This window comes from Bison bison, unplaced genomic scaffold (assembly GCF_000754665.1).
Source record: "Bison bison bison isolate TAMUID 2011002044 unplaced genomic scaffold, Bison_UMD1.0 scf7180017864184, whole genome shotgun sequence".
In the NCBI taxonomy this organism is placed as follows: domain Eukaryota; kingdom Metazoa; phylum Chordata; class Mammalia; order Artiodactyla; family Bovidae; genus Bison; species Bison bison.
Window position 1 is genome coordinate 1259973 of NW_011494756.1, and position 21108 is coordinate 1281080.

Here is a 21108-nt window from a genome sequence, read left to right on the forward strand (position 1 = left end):
ATTTATTTACTCATTTTATTTTTGGCTGCACTGGGTCTTCATTGCCTTGAGGGCTTTTCCCTAGGTGCGAGGAGCAGGCGTTCATTGCGGTGGCTTTTCTTATTGCAGTGTATGAGCTCCAGGGTTCTCAAGCTCCAGAGCGAGGGCTCAGTAGTCGTGGCGCTCGGGGCTTAGTTGTTCCACGGCGTGTGGGATCTTCCCAGATCAGGGATTGAACCCGTGTCTCCTGCAATAGCAGGCTGATTCACTGAGCTTCACCGCTGAGCCACCAGGGAAGCCCCCTCAACAGTAACTTTTCAGTAGACCTTATGGTGAGTGAAAGAAGGTGGAAGAAGACACGAGAGAGGACACACTGCATGATTCAGTTTGTATGACGCTGGAGAGCAGGCAAAGCGTGTCTGTGTGATAGAGGGGCCAACAGCCGCCTCGCGAGGTGGGGAGGGTGTTGGCTGGAAAGGGCAGGAGGGAGACTTCTGGGGATTTCTGTCCCACATGGTGGTCGGAGGGTATGTGTGTATGTGCTCAGTCGCTCCAATTGTGTCTGACTCTTCGCGACCCCACGGACTGTAGCCCATCAGGCTCCTCTGTCCATGGGATTCTCCAGGCAAGAATCCTGGAGTGGGTTGCCAGGCCCTCCTCCAGGGGATCTTTTGGACCCAGGGATCAAACCTGGGTCTCCTTTCACTGAGCTGAATGCTTCAGATTTGTGCACTCTGGGGTTTGTAAAGTAAAGCTTGATACAAATTAAAATGCAATAAAACAAAGCACAATGAATCAGACCTGAGACAGCCAAGAGTGAGGATTTACTCAAGATCCAGATTCCTGGCTGCCAGGGGGTACTTGGCAAGCTGAGCCCATGGTGGAACCTGAGGAGAGGCCAGCGGTGCTGGTGACAGGGGGACTATCACAGTTGAAAACAGAGCCAGCACGTTTCAGAGCAGATTATGAGGCTTAACCAGCCAGGCCACTCCGCTCAGAGCCAGGACGATTTAATAGACACGCGCTCCGGCCAAAAACCGAAATGGCCAGTGTGACCAAAATAACCTAATCTCCTGCAACCTGTCAGGGGGACGGAGACCAGGCCTCCACTCTGTCAGACAATTCCAGGAATCCGGGGTCAGGGAGGGGGTGATATCTGCTCCTGAAACACTGTGGAGGCCCTGGGCAGCTGACTGTGGACATCCTGCAGCGACGGCCACCAGTGTCCCCTGCCAGGAGCAGGCTCAAGGCCCCAGGTTATCGCTCAAGTCGGGTCTGGCGGGAGGGACGAGACCCACGTGGGTGCCGGCAGGAAGGAGCCCCGGTCCCGCAGAACCTCCCTTCACCCAGAAATAACATCCCTCCTGACAGCCGAGTTTATCAGCACGATAGCAGATTTTTTCAAAACAATAACAGAGGTCCTAGCGGCTCCCTCGGCCCACACTCAGCAGGGATGACTGGCCATGGTGTCGGCAGCCGCTGCTGTCCACGCCTCTGCTCCAGGAAGGCCCCGTCTGTAAATCCCCGGAGGGGAGGCCGTGTATGCATTCACCCCTCTGCACCCCGCGTGATGAGCCCTCGGTAGACGTCTGTTTCACAGATGAGTGAATTTCCCCTTTGCCGTCCTGGTTTTCATTTTTATTTGTTTATTTTTACATGTACACACCTCTCTGTTTATTTCTGGCTGCGCTGGGTCTTCATCACGGCACGCAGGCTTTCTCTAGTTGGGGCGAGTGGGGGCTACTCTTCCTCGCGATGGGTGGGCTTCTCATCGCAGTGGCTTCTCTCGTTGTGGCGCACGGCCACAGAGTGTGTGGGTTTGGTAGCTGTGACACCTGGGGCATGTGGAAACTCCCCAGACTGAGGGTCGAGCCTGTGTCCCCTGCACTGGCAGGAGGATCCTTAACCCCTGGACCACCAGGGAAGTCCTTCCATCCCGTTTCATCATCCACAACAGCCCTCTAGGAGGAAACCTGTAGCTCCCATTTTACAGAGGAGGAAACCAAGGCCCACAGGTGATGAGGTGCATGCGAATCAGGACCCGTTTTCTCATTCCAGGTCCTGGGGTTTCCTTGTCTCATGACTGCTGATCATGGCTATCTCAACTCCCCTTCCCCTGCCTGGAAGAATGATGGGGCTGGGAAACCACAGTGTTCAAGGCTGTTTTCTCTCATAGGAATTGTTTGTTTATTTATGGCCTCCCCAACTAGGGATCAAACCCGGGCCCTTGGCAGTGAGAGTGCGGAGTCCTAACCCCCGGATTGCCGAGGAACTCCCAGGAAATAATTTCATTTTATTTAAAGTTCTGCAGGGGGAAATTCCCTGGCAGTCCAGTGGTTAGGAGTTGGCAGTTTCACTGCTGAGGGTGTGGGTTCAAGCCCCAGTCTGGGAACTAAGATTCCCCCAAGCTCACTGGAAAAGACCCCGATGCTGGGAAAGATTGAAGGTGGGAGGAGAAGGGGACAACAGAGGATGAGATGATTGGATGTCTTCACCAGCTCAACGGAGATGAATTTGAACAAGCTCTGGTAGTTGGTGATGGGCAGGGAAGCCTGGCGTGCTGCAGTCCATGGGGTCGCAAAGAATCAGACACAATTGAGTGACTGAACTGAACTGAACTGAAGCCTCATGGAACAGCAAAAAAAAACCCACACAACGAAGTTCTGTGGTCTTGTCCTTTTTGCTGAAGAAGCATATATCCCCATGAATAACGAAAGAAATGCACATAAAACAATACTGATACCACCCAACGTGTGAGCCGTTGATAACACCCCGCGCGGGCAGAGCTGCGGAAGCCCTGTCTTCTTGGGCAGCTGTACTGGGAACACACGGAGGTGTCTCAAAACATGCCAAACGCACGTTCTCTGACCCCGATCATTCACGGGGGGACATTCTGGGCCGGAGGGTAATGTGAGCAAAGGTGTGGGGGCTGGAAGCTCAAGTGTGGACGTTTGCCTTGGAAGGAAGGGAGCTGCTCACCCAGCAGGTGAAGGGACTGGGCTGAGCCCCCCCGAGTGGACCATGCTTCTGGAGAAGGAGAATTCTGGAGAGGAGGCCCTGGCTTGAAACCTGGTGGTGGTGGTGGTGTTCAATGGTTCAGTCGTGTCCAACTCTATGACCCCATGAACTGCAGCGCGCCAGGCTTTTCTGTCCTTCACCGTCTCCCGGAGTTTGCTCAAACTCATGTTCGTTGAGTCCGTGATGCCATCCAACCATCTCATCCTCTGTTGCCCCCTTCTCCTCCTGCCTGCAATCTTGCCCAGCATCAGGGTCTGGAAACAGATGCGTAGCCGCCTGCGTTGAGCTGGTGCCCACAGCCCGAGAAGCCCTTGTAGCACGGAATTGTCTTGTCTCTAACCTGGGGAAGCACGCTTTAGGAGCCCAGCTCACAGACGAAGAAGCCGGCAGGCCAAAGCCCCAGCTGGAGCTTGGGCGGGACCGACTCCCAGCCGCAGGGTCCCTCACCTGTTTACTCCCAGCCTGCCCTTGGCGTCTCCCCTGAGCAGCCTGACTCTGGAGACAACACAGGGCGTCCACAGCCCCTGCCCTTGGGGGCCTCAGCGTCTAGACCGGTGGTTGGGTTTGGGAAAAACTATTCAGCTGACCGTGTAGAGGTCTGAGTCCTGTGATACCCAGCATCTGCGAGGTGGGACTGTTGATTCTGAGGGAAGAAGCAAAGCCCCATGCAGCCCCGTCAGGACCAAACATCCGCCCCTGCGAATCTTTTGTGGGGCCTGGGCCAGGTCTACATGGGCCCCAGGAGAACTGTGGGGCTGGGGCTTCCCTGGTGGTCCAGTGGTTAGAATCTTCCTTGCAGTGCAGGGCTTGTGGGTTCCATCTCTAGTCGGGTGTCTCTGATCCCACTTGCTGCTGAGCAACTAAGCCTGCGTGCCACGACTGAGACCCCACACAGACTGATAGATAAACTTTTTTTTAAGTTTTTTTTTTTTTTTTTTAAAGAAGAACTGTGGAGCCTGGGCCAGCCTCCTTGCCCTTGTGCCTTGTTGGAGGGAATGTAAAATGGGACTTCCTTGGTGGTCCAATGACTAAGACTCTGAGTTCCCAATGCAGGGGGTCCAGGTTCGAGCCCTGGTCAGGGAACTAGACCCCACATGCTGCAACTAAGGAAAAAATAAATGCTGTAGCCAGGGTGGTCAAGGTGTGGAATCGGTGGCTGTGGCCTCTGGGCTGGGATGAACCAGGCTCAGGGTGCAGGCAGGGGAGCCGGGCAGGACCCACGGCCAGTAGAGTGGGAGCTGCTGGACTGGTCACTCCTGCTGCAGGACTTGCAGGCCATTTTATGCCTCCACTCAAGTTAGGAAGCATATGGAACCTCGAGCAAAACAAGTGTTTAAAAGTCTACCAAAATGTGCCTTCCGTGGTGGCTATGACAGAGGTGGGTCTGAACCCAAAATGACAAAACGGGAACCAGCACTAGAATGGGGTGTGAGTCTTACTGCCAATAAGAAACAATAAGCAATGTTTATCAATGAATTATGCTTGTAAGTCACAAACACAAGGGAGAATCTCCTCACATAGCAGTCGAAAATCGATGCTAAAGATTTACTAGAGGGTCAAGTTAAAACATGAAGTAAATGTATGATGAATTTTTTTTTTTGGCCAAGCTGCACAGTTTGTAATGTCTTTGTTCCCCAATCAGAGATTGAAATCAGGCCCTCCACAGTGAAAGTGTGGAGTCCTAACCACTGGACTGCTGGGGACTTCCTGTATGGTGAATTTGAAGTTCTTATTCATTTATGTACCAGCTTTTTGGGCTTCCCTGGTAGCTCAGATGGTAAAGAATCTGCCTGCAATGCTGGAGACCTGAGTTTGATCCCCAGGTCAGGAAGATCCCCTGGAGGAGGGCATGGCAACCCACTCCAGTATCCTTGCCTGGAGAATCTCCATGGACAGAGGAGCCTGGTGGGCTGCAGTCCATGGGGTCGAAAAGAGTGGGACACGACTGAACAACTAAGCACACACTCACACACCAGCTTTTTATAATGATGTGCCTCAAAACTTAAAAAAAGTTGTAGCCACTGTAGAAAGCAGTATGGCAGTCCCTCAAAAAAAATTATGCACAGAATTGTCAAAGGACCCAGAAAGCCCATATTTGAGAATATACCCAAAAGAAATTGAAAGCAGACCCTTGAAAAGATATTTGAACACTCATGTTCAGAGTTATTCACAATGGTCAAAAGGTCATTCACAACTCAAATCCGTGTCCACTGACTGATGAATGAGTAAACAGCATGGTAAATACATACAGTGGAATATTACTCAATCTTAAAAAGAAAAACATTCCCACACAGGCTACAACAGGGATGAAACGTGAGGATATTATGCTAAGTGAAATAAGCCAATCATAAGAAGACGGATTCTAAATGTTTTCACTTGGGTGAAACACCTGAAGGAGTAAGATTCGTAGAGACAGAAAGTAGAATGGTGGTCGCTAGGGCTGGGGGAGGAGAGCGGGAATTAGTGTTTAGTGGGAAAAGTTTCAGTTTTGCAAGATAACTAAGTTCTAGAGATTGGTTACCCATGGACATACTGGATCACAACACTGAACTGAACACTTTAAAATGGTTAATATAGGGAATCAGTGCTGACTATTCATTGGAAGGACTGATGCTGAAGCTGAAGCTCCAATACTTTGGCCACCTGATGTGAAGAACTGACTCATTGGAAAAGACCCTGATGCTGGGCAAGACTGAATGCAGGAGGAGAAGGGGATGACAGAGGATGGTTGGATGGCATCATGGACTCGATGGACATGAGTGTGAGCAAGCTCTGGGAGTTGATGATGGACAGGGAAGGACAGGGAAGCCTGGCATGCTGCAGTCCATGGGGTCGCACGGAGTGGAACACGACTGAGTGACTGAACTGACTGATTGATAGTAAATTTTCTTTTGCATGTGTTAATATTTTACCACATTAAAAAAATAAGTATGAGATAAAACCACTCACCAGGTAGGGTCCTTGAGAGGGTGTAACGAGGGGAGTTCTGGCTAAGATTTTAGGGTGCTGTCCTGTACGCAGGAGGGCGGGCTTCATGGGCCGGCCACCTGGGCAGCCGCCCAGGGCCCCCGTGCTCAGATGGGCCCCTCACATGGTTAATGCTGCCGTAGTTGTTTTGAAATTCCTAATAATTTTTGAACAAGAGTTGCCACATTTTCATTTTGCATTGAACCGCAAAATGACGTAACTGAGAGTTCTGGCCCTCAGTCAAGACACCAGCACAGACTTTATCATCAACCTTGTTGGGATGAGCTGGGTGAAGGATGTGCCGTGTTCAGGGTGGAGAAGGGTGTGGGGCCACATGAAGACAGTACGCCTGCCTGGGGAGGGGGAGGGGCAGCGGGACCACCTGCCAAGGAAGGAGAGGGCCATAGACAGCGGAGGCCGGGAAGGGGCTGGGCCAGATCACCCCAAGATGGGGTCTTGACCCCATGATGTTGTTCAGTCGCTAAGTCGTGTCTGACTCTTTGTGACTCTGTGGACTGCAGCACGCCAGGTTCCTCTGACCTTTACTATCTCTTGGCGTGTGCTCAAATTCATGTCTATCGAGTCACTGATGCTATCTAACCAGCTCATCCTCTGTCTCCCCCTTCTCCCCCTGCCCTCAATCTCTCCCAGAATCAAGATCTTTTCCAATGAGTTGGCTCTTCACTTCAGGTGGCCAAAGTATTGGAGCTGATCCCATTCCTTGCTGGTATTTCAAGACTCCCTTGGCGGAATATGACCCCGAGGAACCAGCCTCAGAAACCAGCCAGTGCAGGGACGTCTCATCCAGGAAACAGTGTTTATTGAACACCTGCTACGAGCCAGCAGTAAGCACATCATCTGCGACCTTCTGGTTCTCATCACCTCCTGGGGTTAAAGGGCTGAGGCGGGAACCAAGGAGGGGCAGGGGCAGCAGCGGGGTGCATATTAGCTCTGCCTCCACTAGATGGCGCCAAATATAACTGATGATGGACCCAAAGCACTCCCCCGGCCTGGGCAAGGCGGTGCGGACGTCTCAGGAAGCCTGCAAACAAAGCTCAGAGCATCACCTTGAAAGCGCACTCATCTCCGGAAGATGGCTCTTTGCTTTTCAGGAGGCAGAGGTGTGAACCATCAGCCTTAGTAGGTTCAAATCCAGACTCTGCCACTTAAAAGTTTCACACATTTTCACAACTTAAAACTTTTATTTATTTTCCTTGCTTAATGTAAGTTTTATAGTCTCGTTAGCTTTTCATTACTTTTTTAAAAATTCATAATTTTTAATTGATTAAGTAAAAATAGAATAACAATTGAGATCTACGAATGAGAAGAATGGATTTCTTTGGGGGCAGGAGGGGAGATGATTTCACTTATTTGGGGTACAAAGTTAGTGTGTTCGCTATCATCAAGTCAGTTGCAAGTGGTCACAAGGAACCAGCATTCTTAGCTTTCTGGAGCAGGTAGTGGGCTGGATTTGACCGATGCTTTGCTGACTCTTGATCTTGTGTATTAACTGTGTTAATGTAATAGGGAAGAACATTTTTGTATTCTATTACAAGTTAATCACTGAAGGGATGCTGCCTATAAACTTAAGTTATACATAATGGCCCACCTCTGGGGATCCTGCTCTCCCGGTAAAGAGCATTAAGCTAAAATACCTTTGTTTAGCTCATAGGAAACCTCCTGAGCAGGTCCACCTGTGAATGGTGGCAGGAGGGAGAAATTAACAAATCCCCTCTGAAGGTTGACAGAAACCAAGAAGTGTATGACTTTACTCCCTTTCCCTTTTAGTATAGAAGGAGCCTGAATTGTAACTCAGGCAAGATGGTTCTTTAGGACACGTGCCTACCATCTTCTTGGTTAGTCGGCTTTTTCAATAGTCATTATTCCTTGTTCCCAAAACCTGTCTCTCGATTTATTGGGCTTATTGGCCTGTCATGTGACAAGCAGTGTGAGCTAGAATCTGTTTCCTTGGCATTGTTTGTTTTTTTCCAATTAAAGGTTTGTTTTCTGATGTCTAAACCTACATGTGCACTAATTATGAAGTGAAGTCGCTCAGTCATGTCCAACTCTTTGCAACCCCATGGACAATAGCCTACCAGGCTCCGCCGTCCATGGGATTCTCCAGGCAAGAATACTGGAGTGGGCTGCCATTTCCTTCTCCAGGGGATCTTCCCAACCTGGGGATCGAACCCGGGTCTCCTGCATTGCAGACAGACGCTTTACCGTCTGAGCCATCAGGGAAGCACATTATAAGCAATAAACTGGTGCAGAATGATACACACAGCCGTTGCAGATCTGTGCCCTGTAATACATGATGTTGGTGATTAAAAAATTCAGAAGAGTGAGAAACATTAATGCATTTTGTGTGTTATAAATAATGAATTACTCTTTCGGGAACAAACGCTAAAAGGAAGGTAAAAAAAAAAGAGAGAGAGAGAGACTGCAATTGTCCTATGCCCAGACACCTAGAATGTAACAGAGCAGGTTTGTAAATTGCTGCTCCTCTTTTCACGCTGCCTTCAAGTACACATTCATGGCTGACAGATGTCTGGGGCACATGCTGTTTTATTGTGTATTAATTCAACAAATATTTGAGCAACTAGTGTGTGCTATACTGAAGCACCTTTTTAAATTTTTTTTAAAACTAATCTTCCCAACAACCCTTCAATGTAGGTGCTATTGTCTCCGTTTATGAATAAGAAACTGAGGCTCAGACAAGTGACATGACCTACCACAAGCCACAAAGCTAGTGCATTCGGGAGTGAGGATTCAATCTAGACCTGGCTTCAGTTTTAAATTTTTCACTAGCCAGGTTGCCATTTCCTAACAGATGGAGTTTTAAAACTTTTCATGCAAAGTTGGGCACAATGAAGGACAGAAACGGTTTGGACCTAACAGAAGCAGAAGATATTAAGAAGAGGTGGCAAGAATACACAGAACTATACAAAAAAAGATCTTCATGACCCAGGTCACTCACCTAGAGCCAGACATCCTGGAATGTGAAGTCAAGTGGGCCTTAGAAATCAGCACTACGAACAAAGCTAGTGGAGGTGATGGAATTCCAGTTGAACTATTTCAAATCCTAAAAGATGATGCTGTGAAAGTGCTGCACTCAATATGCCAGCAAATTTGGAAAACTCAGCAGTGACCACAGGACTGGAAAAGGTCAGTTTTCTTTCCAATCCCAGAGAGGCAATGCCAAAGAATGTTCAAACTACCGCATAATTGCACTCATCTCACATGCTAGCAAAGTAATGGTCAAAATTCTCCAAGCCAGGCTTCAACAGTATATGAACCATGAACTTCCAGATGTTCAAGCTGGATTTAGAAAAGGCAGAGGAACCAGAGATCAAATTGCCAATATCTGCTAGATCATCAAAATAGCAAGAAAGTTCCAGAAAAACATCTACTTCTGCTTTATTGACTACACCAAACACTTTGTGTGGATCACAACAAACTGTGGAAAATTCTTCAAGAATGGGAATACCACAGATAGGAATACCAGACCACTTTACCTGCTTCCTGAGAGATCGATCTGTATGCAGGTCAAGAAGCAACAGTTAAAACTGGACATGGAACAACAGACTGTTTCCCAATTGGGAAAGGAGTATGTCAAGGCTTATACTGTCCCCTTGCTTATTTAACTTATATGCAGAATACATCATGCAAAATGCCGGGCTGGATGAAGCACAAGCTGGAATCAAGATTTTTGGGAGAAATAGCAATAACCTCAGATATGCAGATGATACCACCCTATGGCAGAAAGCGAAGAGCAACTAAAGAGCCTCTTGATGAGAGTGAAAGAGGAGAGTGAAAAAGCTGGCTTAAAACTCAACATTCAAAAAACTAAGATCATTGCATCTGGTCCCATCACTTCATGGCAAATAGATGGGGAAACAATGGAAACAGTGACAGACTTTATTGTTTTAGGCTCCAAAATCACTGCAGATGGTGACTGCAGCCATGAAATTAAAAGACGCTTGCTTCTTGGAAGAAAAGCTATGACCAACCTAGACAGCATATTAAAAAGCAGAGACATTACTTTGCCGACAAAAGTCCATCTAGTCAAAGCTACGGTTTTTCCAGTAATCATGTATGGACGTGAGAGTTGAACCATAAAGCAAGCTGAGAGCTGAAGAATTGATACCTTTGAACTGTGGTGTTGGAAAAGACTCTTGAGAGTCCATTGGACTGCAAGGAGATCAATCCAGTCAATCCCTAAAGGACCGTGTACATTCAGTCCTGAATATTAATTGGAAGGACTGATGCTGAAGCTGAAACTCTAATCCTTTGGCCACCTGATGCAAAGAACTGACTCATTGGAAAAGACCCTGATGCTGGGAAAGACTGAAGGTGGGAGGAGAAGGGGACAACAGAGGATGAGATGGTTGGATGGCATCACTGCCTCGATGAACATGAGTTTGAGCAAGCTCCAGGAGTTGGTGATGGTCAGGGAAGCCTGGCATGCTGCAGTCCATGGGGTCACAAAGAGTTGGACATGACTGACCAACTGAACTGAACTGAATTGAACAGGAGTTTAAAAAATCTAGTTTGAAAAACTATACCTGTCCCACACTCAGGGAACACTTCATAAATGAGGTGACCTTTGAGTAGGCCACTTACTACTACTTGCTGGGTGCAACTTGTATGTCATCCCTATGACAAACCCTATGTAGTTGGTGCTATGAACAGTCCTAGTTTTACAGATACTGAAGCTGAGCAACAGAGGAGATGAAGAGAGGGACTACAGCCCAGGGCCCCAGGCATCATACTGCTCTACCTGCCACTATCAGGCTGGATCCTGGGCCCCGATCCCTTGCAATCTCATTTCCAGGCCCCCCAAGGTTGCAAGACCCCTGGGGATGGTGGCCTGGGTGGTTCCTCGCAGGACATCAGTCAGTCAGTCAGTTCAGTCGCTCAGTCATGTCCGATTCTTTGCAACTCCAAGGACTGAAGCACACCAGGCCTCCCTGTCCATAGCCAATTTCCAGAGCTTACTCAAACTCATGTCCATCGAGTCCGTGATGCCATCCAACCATCTCATCCTCTGTTGTCTCCTTCTCCTCCCGCCTTCAGTCTTTCCCAGCATCAGGGTCTTTTCTAAGGAGTCAGTTCTTTGCATCAGGTGACCAAAGTATTGCAGTTTCAGCTTCAGCATCAGTCCTTCCAATGAACACCCAGGACTGATCTCCCCCAGGATGGACTGGTTGAATCTCCTTGCAGTCCAAGGGACTCTTCAAGAGTCTTCTCCAACACCACAGTTCAAAAGCATCCATTCTTTGGCACTCAGCTTTCTTTACAGTCCAACTCTCACATCCATACATGACTACCAGAAAAACCATAGCTTGACTAGACGGACCTTTGTCGGCAAAGTAATATCTCTGCTTTTTTAAAATGCTGTCTAGGTTGGTCATAGCTTTTCTTCCAAGAAGCAAGGGTCTTTTAATTTTATGGCTGCAGTCACCATCTGCAGTGGTTTTGGAGCCCCAAAAAATAAAGTCTGACACTGTTTCCATTGTTTCCCCATCTATTTGCTATGAAGTGATGGGACCGGATGCCACGATCTGAGTTTTCTGGATGTTGAGTTTTACGTCAGCCCCCGTGCGTAGCGAGCTGTGCAGGTTGGAGGCGCAGCTGCAGAAGAATGGCCAGTCTAACCCCGGAAGCAGTCGTGGCGCCGGCAACGCCGCGTCTCCGGTTGCCAGGGCGCCGTCCCGGAAGTAGAGCGCGGCGGGCGGAGGGCCGGTCCGCGCTGGGTAAGCGGGCCGTGTCCTCCAGCGATAGCCGAGTGGGGCTGGAGGCGGGGCCGGGCCGCGGCGCGGGGCCGCCGTGCTCCGCGCTCCCGGGCGCTTCTCAGCGCTCTGCGCCCACAGGTGAGGCCCCGCCGCCGGCGCCGCAGCCTCCGGGACTGAGGGTGTGGCAGTGCTGGGTGGGCGAGTGCGCATGCGCGAGCGGTTGTGGGCGCTGGTCTCCGCGGTTTAGATGCTGCTGGCCGGACTCGCTGTCCCTGGGGGGAAGCCCGCGCTGACCATTGTGCTCCTTTTCTTCCTCCGAGTTCCTATGACTTGTGCCTACTCGATAAGAGTAATTGCATTCCTCTTATCCGTTATTCCAGAATTTAATTGTGCCTAGGCTTTTTCATTCATTTGCAATCTCTATTGTTTCTGTTGGCATCTTGCAGGGCGCAGTGTACCTGTGGGTAGCGCTCTGGACGGGAGACAGGAGATGAGTGTCCCCCTGCTCTGCTCGCCTCTCTCTGGGGGTCTGAACGTCGGCGTTTCCCCTCTTCTTCCTCCCTGTTTTCCCGTCATTAGAGGGGGTGGGGTAGACATACCCCCTTACAGTAGCCGAGGCATAGGGGGATTCATTCTGAAACTAAAAGTATCTTATGGTTGTAAGCCGTTTGGGGTTTGCAGAGCAGTTCTTCGTTCAGGGAATATTCAGAAGCGTAATTGGGGGCTGGGTTGTGGCGGTACAAAAAAGATTGGCCCTGCCCTGCTCTCAGGGAGTTACCTGCGCCGGTAAACACGTGCGAGGAGCAGGGGGAATGAGACTGACAGGCGACACAACTGCAACCCGATGCACTGCGCCCATGTGAAGTCGGCGTTTGTATTATGATTTTATTTCTAGGTGGCTCTTTTTTTTTTTTTTTTTTCCAAAAAAGACACGCTAAAAAGGGATGCACATGTCCTGGGATCCTGGCGGAGCTGGGACTTTATTGAAACTGATAGTGATCAGACTGACTGGGAGAGTGGGATGAGGGCAGGGCAGAGAGTGCGTCCATGGTCCTATAGCTGGAAGAGTGAAATGACTCCCACGAATGTGGGTTCTGCCCACAATCTGCTGTTTCTCCTGAGAGGTGGTTCTGGCTTTTGTCTGGGAATAGTCGTAACAACAGGAGGTGGAGGCCTCTTGGCAGAGTTGTCTTCCTGGGCACAGAGATTCCCCGAGACGTTCCACTGTTCAGCGGAAATCAGCTGGACTCCCTCCCGGCCTCCTACTTCTCGCCCGGATAAATCTGTAGAAGTGTTTACAGATGACTGTTTCCTGGGTGTCTCCCCTGTGAGGCTGATGGCCCCTGTAGGGCTAGGCTGCACCTGCTTCACTGCTTGGCACTTGCTTGTGTGTGGCGGGAATTCGTGTCTTTTTTTCCCTTATTGCAGCACGTGGGCTCCTCGGTCTTCACTGTGGCATTCGGGATCTTTAGTTGTGGCATGTGTGATCTGGCTCTCTGACCAGGGATAGAACTTGGGGCCCCTGCATTGGGAGCACAGAGTCTCAGCCACTGGCCCACCAGGGAAGTCCCTCGTGTCTTCTCTTGTTAAGTCATCAAATACTGACTGACAGCCTGCTGTTACCAGACGCTGTTCTGGGTGCTGGGGGTTCAGCAGAGATAAGATGGAGCAGCATTCCTGCTCCCAGGGTGACATATGTGTATTGAAGACAGGTGGTCACCAAGGGACCAAATACGTGAACTAGACCAGGCCTTCTCAAACTTGAGCACTCAGGAATGCCCTGAGAATTTAAAACACAGATTCCTGGGGCCCACTCCCAGAGATCTGAATGCATTACCCTACTGTGTGTGCGTGGGTTGGGGAGGATTTGTGTTTCTAACAAGCACCAGGTCGTGATGCCGATGCTGCGGGCTCACAGATCATGCTTTGAGTCCGCACCGGATTAAACAGTTGTGTACACCATGATTGCCATAGAGAAGTGACAACTTGGTAAATGAGGAGGACTGAGATGGGCTTGGGAAGGCTGCTGTGAGGGGTTGGCCTTTGAGAAAGGGCCAGATTTGGGGGATGAGCAAAGGCTTAAGAGTGGATGTCACTTGGTGGGTGAGAGGGCTGAAAAAGGCTGGAGTCTGGAGAGGGAAGGCGGGTGGAAGGATGCTGGGGGACTGCGAGCTTTAATCTCAGCACAGCGGGCAGCTGCTCGCAGGCTTGTGAGCGGAGTGACAAGGTTTGCTTTGTGTGTGTAAAAAGATGGGTCCGCTGCTGGGTGAAGGATGGCTGCAGAGGGGCAACAGTGGGGCCAAGGAAGCCCGTCATTGGGCCTGCTGTGGGTGTCCCTGATTGTGAGGACACTGGGGAAGTCTCTGAACGTGGAATCTTTTGGGTGGAGTGGGCATGATTTGCCACTGGCCTGGATTGATGGTCACTTTCTCCCCAGGACTGCAGTTGAATTTTGTTGGGCTCTTAAAGCACTTTGAACACACTTCTCTTTTTTTGGCCATAGCTCGTGGCATGTGGGATCTTAGTTTCCTGACCAGGGGTCAAACCACGCCCCCTGTACTGGCAGTGTGGAGTCTTAACCACTGGACTGCCGGGCAAGTCCCTGAATGCATCTCTTGCGTCCCCTGGATCAGGACTGTCCAGGAGCACCTGGTCCCAGGCAGCTCCATGTCTCTTGTCACCCGTCTGACACAGAGTGGCTGTCAATGCCGAGTGAGACTAGACAGATGAGAAACTAGACTCTTGGTGGCCCCGACGCCCAGGGGTGTCCCTGGGCAAACCAGTTCTCAAGCTTGAGCACATCCTGCCCACTTGCCCCAGGAGTGGGACCCTTAAATAACCAGCAGCTCTCTGGATTCGGGATGGCTGACATACCTCAGGTGGTGACAGCCTGCTCTGACTTCGATCTGTGATCAGCATGAGGGGTATCTCACCAGTCTCTGCTTTTCCTGGTGAGGTTTTTATGGTGCTCAGTTTTGAAAGTAGGCGACCTCGTGGCTTGAAAGTCTGAGGCGTCAGTTCCTATGAACCAGTAGAGAGGTGATGTGTCAAGTTCATTACACAATACCACTAATCCTGCTTGGTTTTTAATTTTTTTCTAATTTAGGAGGAAGTCACAGGAAAACAATCTGGCAATCAGGTATTTATTTACTTTTCTAAGGAAAAGGACTTCTAAGGAAAAGGATTTCTCAGGTTTGGGGAGGAGTCTGGCTTCTGTACCGTGGGGACTGGCTAATGGCTCCTTTGTTCTAAGACGATTCCTGAGCCCCCTTACTGGCCCTGGCTGGGTGCTGGGGGACCACCTGCTGCCCTGTGGGAGGGCGATGATGCCTGACAAGGGGGCTGCCTGTAAACTGAGGGTTGACATCCCATGTGGGAGGGAGGCCGTGTGCGTTCCCTCTTACTCTTCGAGCCCCACTCTACTGGCTGTGAGTGGGGACAGTACCTGCCTCCGGGCGTTGGGTGAGCTGTAACGGTGTGCCCAGTAGACAAGGGTCTGCACACACTGCCCAGCCCGGAGCCCGGCGCATCCTGGTGCTTTGTGAGTGGTGGCTGTCGTTTCAGTGATGACAGAGACATGTCATCACTTCCTGCACGAGGCAGGCTGGTCTCTGGGGCCCAGTGGCGGGAGTGTGAGGGACCGAATCAGGGGCAGCTTCACGGGGAAACTCTTTCCGCCTGACATACTCGATTCAAACCCGGTTGACTGTTGGGAGAGCCTGCCATGTGCCAGGGCCACGCCCGCCTGACCTTGCGGTGATCCCTGCGGTGCCGCTGAGGGGCTGTCACTTTCTTTTTTCATTTATTTCACCGGGGAGGCTGAGGCCCCGAGGACTTGCCAGGACCCGTGGCTCAGACATTTCCGTGCGGGAGCGACCCGGGTCTCTGAGCCTCAGGTGTGGAGGGCGCCTCCATCCCTCCTCGCTCTTTTCAAGGTGCCTTTGCATCAGCTCTCGGTGGTGGAGTCCACGTCGATTTGGTGTATTTCTGAAAAGAGGTTCTTTTAAAGGAGAGGGGGCCTTACTTCTTTCTTTCCTTTTTTAACCATGAATGACTGTCTTCTTGCTCAGCACTTTATATCATGCTCTGTTTCCAAAATTCGTATGCGTGCAGCTCCTTGTGTGTGAATTTCTTCTTCTTTTTCTCCTGGTGTTTAGGATGGTTGTGTCTTGTTGGTTTCCTAGGCCTGCAGTGTCAAAGTGCCACAAACTGGACAGCTCCGTGAGGCAGGAGCCTGGAATCGGGGGGGTTGGCAGAGGTGTGCTCTCTTGAAAGATTCCAGGGGAGGGGGTGCTCACAGCATCCAGTTTCTGGGAGCCCCAGGCATCGTGGCAGCATAACTCTGTAATCTCCGCCTCCGTCTTCCCACGGCCGCGCTCCCTCTGATCTGTCTGTCTTCTCAGGGTGTTGTCCGCCCCGTGTGTCTCTGTGTCCAGCTTTCCATCTCGTAAGAGTATCTGTCGTTGGATTAAGGCTGACCTGAATGACCTCATCTTTTTTTGAGAACAGTTATTTATTTGGCTGGAAATTGAGCCCTTGTCAGTCACATGATTTGCAATTGTTTTCTCCCAGCCCGTAGGTTGTCTTTTCATTTTGTTTATGAGTTCCTCTGCTGTCCTAAAGTCGATAAGTTGATTAGGTCCCATTTGTTTATGCTTGCTTTTATTTCTATTTCCTTGGGAGACTGACCTAAGAAAACACTGGTACTGTTTACGTCAGGATGTTTTGCCTGTATTCTCTTCTAGGGGTTTTACGGTGTCATCTCTTGCATTTAAGTCTTTAAGGCGTTTTGAGTTTCTTTTTGTGCACGGTGTGAGAGTGTGTTCTAACTGTTGGTTTACACGTAACTGGCCAGCTTTCCCAGCACCACTTGCTGAAGAGACTGTCTTTTCACCATCGTACATTCTTGCCTCCTTTGTCAGAGATTAATTGGCTGTAGGTTGTGGGGTTTATTTCCGGGCTGTCTGCTGTATTTCATTGATCCTTGTGTCTGTCTTTGTGCCAATCATTTGTGTATTCATTTTGTTTTAGGCAAGAACCCGAGGCAAGAGTCAGGGAAACTGAAGAGAAATTGGATGTTCCTGTTGGCTCCATAAATACCTATGGTAGGTCAGGCGTGAGATGTTTCCCTTGGTGACCACCTGTCCAGGTGGTCGAAGGAAAGGGCAGGGGGCCGGGAGGAAACCGCCCTCCTTGGAGGCTCCACTTTCTGCTGTAAAGTGAGGATGAGGCTTCCCTGTAGCTCAGACGGTAAAGAATCTGCCTGCAATGTGGGGGGCCTGGGTTCGATCCCTGGGTGGGGAAGATCCCCTGGAGATGGGAATGGCAACCCACTCCAGTATTCTTGCCTGGAGAGTCCCCATGGACAGAGGAGCCTGGCGGGCTACGGTCCACGGGGTCGCAAACAGTCAGACACAACAGAGCGACTAACAGTACCTGGCAGTACTCAAGTGAAGGCAGGAACATTTGCCGCATCCGGCTTGCTGGGTTTGGGGTCGTGCCCCTGGAAGCATCTTCTGCCTGTTTTGTGACTGGAGCACAGTGTGGATATAAAGAGCTGCCCGTGCTACCACGTTATGTTTCTGCTCTTACTTCTGCGTCACCTCCAGGTGGACGTCCATGACAGAGGTGAGGTCGCCCAGGAAGGCCGATGTTTGAAGTGCAGGGTGTGTGGTGTGGGCCCTGCCTGGCTGCGGGGTTGGTTCTCACCCAAATCCTGTGTCTGCAGTTGGACTCTAGGGGGCAGAGTAGGAATAGGATCCCTCAAGGAGGCAGGGCTGTTCAGGGTGAAGTCAGATTATAGGCTGGCCTCCCAGATGCTGCAGATTCCTGCCCAGACTACCCCGGCGAAGTGAATATTGCAAGAAAGCAAGTTGCACAAATGTTTTGGTTTCCCTGGGGTATAATAGTTAACTTTATACTGTACTACAGACTGTACTAGGCATTAGCTACTTGTCTAAAACCGCGTACATGGCCTTAATTAAAAAATGTTGCTGCTGCTGCTGAGTTGCTTCAGTCATGTCTGACTCTTTGCAACCATATGGACTGCAGCCTGCCAGACTCCTCTGTCAATGGGATTCTCTAGGCAAGAATACTGGAGTGGGTTGCCATGCCCTCCTCCAGGGGATCTTCCCAACCCAGGGATTGAACCCAGGTCTCCTGCATAGCAGGCAGATTCTTTACCACTGAGCCATTTTTAAATCAGGGAAGCCCTAATTTAAAAATACCTTATTGCTAAAAGGCTTCCCTGGTAGCTCAGCTGGTAAAGAATCCACCTGAATGCAGGAGACCTGGCTTCGATCCCTAGGTTGGGAAGATCCCCTGGAGAAGGGAACGGCTACCCACTCCAGTATTCTTGGCCTGGAGAATTCCATGAACTGATAGTCCATGCGGTCCCGAAGAGCTGGACACAACTGAGTGACTTTCACCTTATTTCTGAAAAATGTTAATCATCACTTGAGCCTTCAGGGAGTCATGGTAGTAACACCAAAGATCACAGATCACGTAGCAAACAGATAATAACGAGGGACTTCTTGGCAGTCCAGTGCTTAAGACTCTGTACTTCCAGTGCAGGGGGCGCAGGGAACTAAGATGCCACATGCTTCATGGTACGATCAAAATAAATAAGTAAAAGGTAATAATGAAGATGTTTGAAATATGATAAGAATACTGGGATACAGAGACAGAAAGTGAGCAGACGCTGTTGGAAAAATGGTGCTCGTAGACTGGCCCCATGCAGGGTTGCCACAAACCTTTGGTTTGTATAAAAACACAAAATAAATCAGTGCCTGCAAATTGCCTGTAGTAGGAAAGCACACACACCCCCGAGTCAGCCTCGACACCGCGAGGGGGCCGGCCGGTGGGGTTTGCTCAGGCGTGGACTGAGCTGCCAGCAGGTGGGGGACTCACAGAGCTTCTGGCGTCACCCCGAGGCAGTGGCTGCTGACCTCACGCGGACCATGACTGACGGGTTAGCAGCCTCACGTGGCAGTTACATGACACTTAGCGTTTGCAGAGAGTGGTTCCGTTTACCCCTCACTTTGACCTTGTGGGCACTGGCGTTGTCCTGAGGAAGCCGCGTTCACAGAAGGAAGGGGTGATGGGCTGTGGAAGAAGCAGCGAAGTTAGAGTAGGGTCACCCTGAGCTTCACTCAAGCCACCATCGCGTCCTTTGGTCCTTTCTTACACCGGCTCTTAAGAGCCGTGGCTTCCTCACCCGTGAACAGTGTGATGACCGTGATTCCTTACGTGCCAGGCGCCCTTCTCAGTGCTTGATGCGTGTTCACTCGTTTACTTCTTACTCTCACCTGTGACACGGGTCAGTACTATTGTTACCCCGTTTCGCAGATGAGGAAACGTTCAGAGGTCGGGTGACTTGCCCAGCGTCACATAGCAAGTGTGTGGTGGAGCTGGGCCTCGAGCTCCACAGGCTGGGCTTACCCACAGCCGTGCCTTGCTAGGCACCCCGCGGAGGGTGTGGCTGCCCTGTGTAGAAACGCCCCGAGCTGCACCTGGCAGACTCTCTCAGAGCCTGCCTTCCCGTTTCCTCTCCCAGGCAGCACATACCCAAGTCCCCAGCTCCACATCCCATGCTTTTTTCTGCCTGGTGACGTTGCTCCAAACGTGAAGCCATGACAAGGGGGATGTGCCTCCTTCATAAAAGGCCCTCGACGTTCATAGGGCCCCAGGGCTTCAAGCCTGGGCTGGGAAAGCCCTTCCCCTCCTGTCCTCAGGAGTGTAACGAGGCAGCCTTGGTCTGGGGGAAGCTGGGGGGAGCCTGGAACCCTGGGCTGCTTGAGCAGCTCGCAAACCACAAATCCAGAGGAGGAACTAAGTGCAGAAAGGTCCTGTAACTTGCTCAGAGTCCCACGGTGGCACTGCCAGGCCTGGGACCACGGTCACTCGTTCTCCCTGAAGTGATGGTCTGCCGCGTGCCAGGCACACGCCAGACCCTGGGCACAAAGCGGGGACAGAAAAGAGGCGACTCCTGCCCCCCCAAGCAGGGACAGAACTGCAGGTGCTGAGGGGCCGGGCAGCTGGTCTGGAGAGTCAGAGAGGCTCTGCGGGAACTGACACTCACTTCTGCCTGCAGACGAGTGGGCAGTAGCTTAACTGGGCAGAAGGGAGGCTGGAGTGCTGCAGGCAGAGCACGTGCCAAGGTCCTGATAGACGGGAGTCCCGTGTGGCCAGAACAGTGGGTGAGCGAGACGGTGGCACATGACGCACCTGGAAAAGCAGGAGAGGAACAGGGCGCTGCACATTTTAGGGGCAGTGGGAGTCACGTTGGTTGTTAAACAGGAGCGATGTGGTCAGACAGACGCTGAGATCACCCACTGTGAAGGAGCGCACTGGTGTAGGGCAGGGAGGCAGCAGGGGAAATATAGGCAGGACTTGAGGGGCCAGGTGAGAGGTGGTGCACGGATTAGAGCAGGTGCTCTCATCTCTGCCCATCAGAGTCAGCTCCAGGGTCCCCTGCCCAGGATACCCTCCCACACGCCGACCCAGCTCCCATGGCCCAGGCACGTCCCCTCATGGCGCTTGTCACAGCTGCCGTTCAACGTGTGTAGGCTTTATTTCCTGCTTGAGCAGACTCTCAGGCTCAGCACAGCTGGTATTTGGGACTGGGCGGTTTGTTGTGCGGGCGTGAGTAGGCATCCTGTACGTTGGGGGTGTCAAGCAGCATCTCTGCTCATGAGGTGTCAGAGCCTCCCCTGAACCCTGGTCGGTCCGGATGAGCGAGATGCCTTCAGATGTGGCAGGGTCCCCCAGGGGCGTGTTGGGGGGACCTCGCCCAGGCTGAGAGCCTCTGTGGGGGAGATGGAGCTCGGGGCGGGGTGGTCTGTTCACGGTGCGCAGAGGACTCCTTCGGGTGAGCGGGAGGTGAGGCGTCGACGTTCATGGCTCTCATGAGGCGCTGTCTTCCAGGATTATGGCAGGAAAAGTGAAGTGGGTCACTGACATCGAGAAGTCGGTGCTGATAAATAACTTTGAGAAGAGAGGATGGGTCCAAGTGACAGAAAACGAGGACTGGAATTTCTACTGGTGAGTATGGAAGGTGGGCTTCTCTTGCCGTCCGAGCCCGTTCACGAGTGTGATGGCGGCGTGTCCGGGGGGCAGTGTCCGCGAAGGCCTCCCCCCCCCGTGCCGTGTGCCGCCCCCGCTGCACGTGCTCTCATCCTGGGCCCTCTGTGCACATGAGCGGGCAGCCCTGGGGTGGTGCACGTGCTCTAGTGACATGGCTGTCAAGAGGCCTGGGGGCGTCTCAGCCCCGTGAGTGTGGTTGCACAGTGTGCGTCTGGGTGAGAAACAGGAGCCCCCACCCCGGGGCCAGTGCTGCTCACAGTGGCGCCCTGTTGCCTGGACCTTGGGGTTCCCTCGGGGAAGTTAGCGTCCTGTGGGGTGGCGTGGG

The 21108-nt window shown here is 51.4% G+C and overlaps 1 protein-coding gene and 1 pseudogene across 4 annotated transcripts in view; both read left to right on the forward strand.

Moving 5' to 3' along the window:
• The window catches only part of LOC104991273, a 24656-nt pseudogene extending 20087 nt beyond the window's left edge, over positions 1–4569 (forward strand).
• A 7110-nt stretch (positions 4570–11679) lies between these two features.
• TTLL1 (tubulin tyrosine ligase-like family, member 1) overlaps positions 11680–21108 on the forward strand; it is a 35321-nt gene continuing 25892 nt past the window's right edge. Inside the window, exons 1-3 of one of the 4 annotated variants that reach the window (XM_010843638.1) lie at positions 11680–11837; positions 16731–16804; positions 20625–20741. In XM_010843638.1, the coding sequence (XP_010841940.1) occupies positions 20629–20741 (113 nt within the window). In that variant the 5' untranslated portion in view covers positions 11680–11837; positions 16731–16804; positions 20625–20628. Of the gene's footprint in view, positions 11838–14805; positions 14839–16730; positions 16805–20624; positions 20742–21108 lie in introns of those variants that run through there. The other 3 variants (XM_010843640.1, XM_010843641.1, XM_010843639.1) reach the window with 3 other exon arrangements.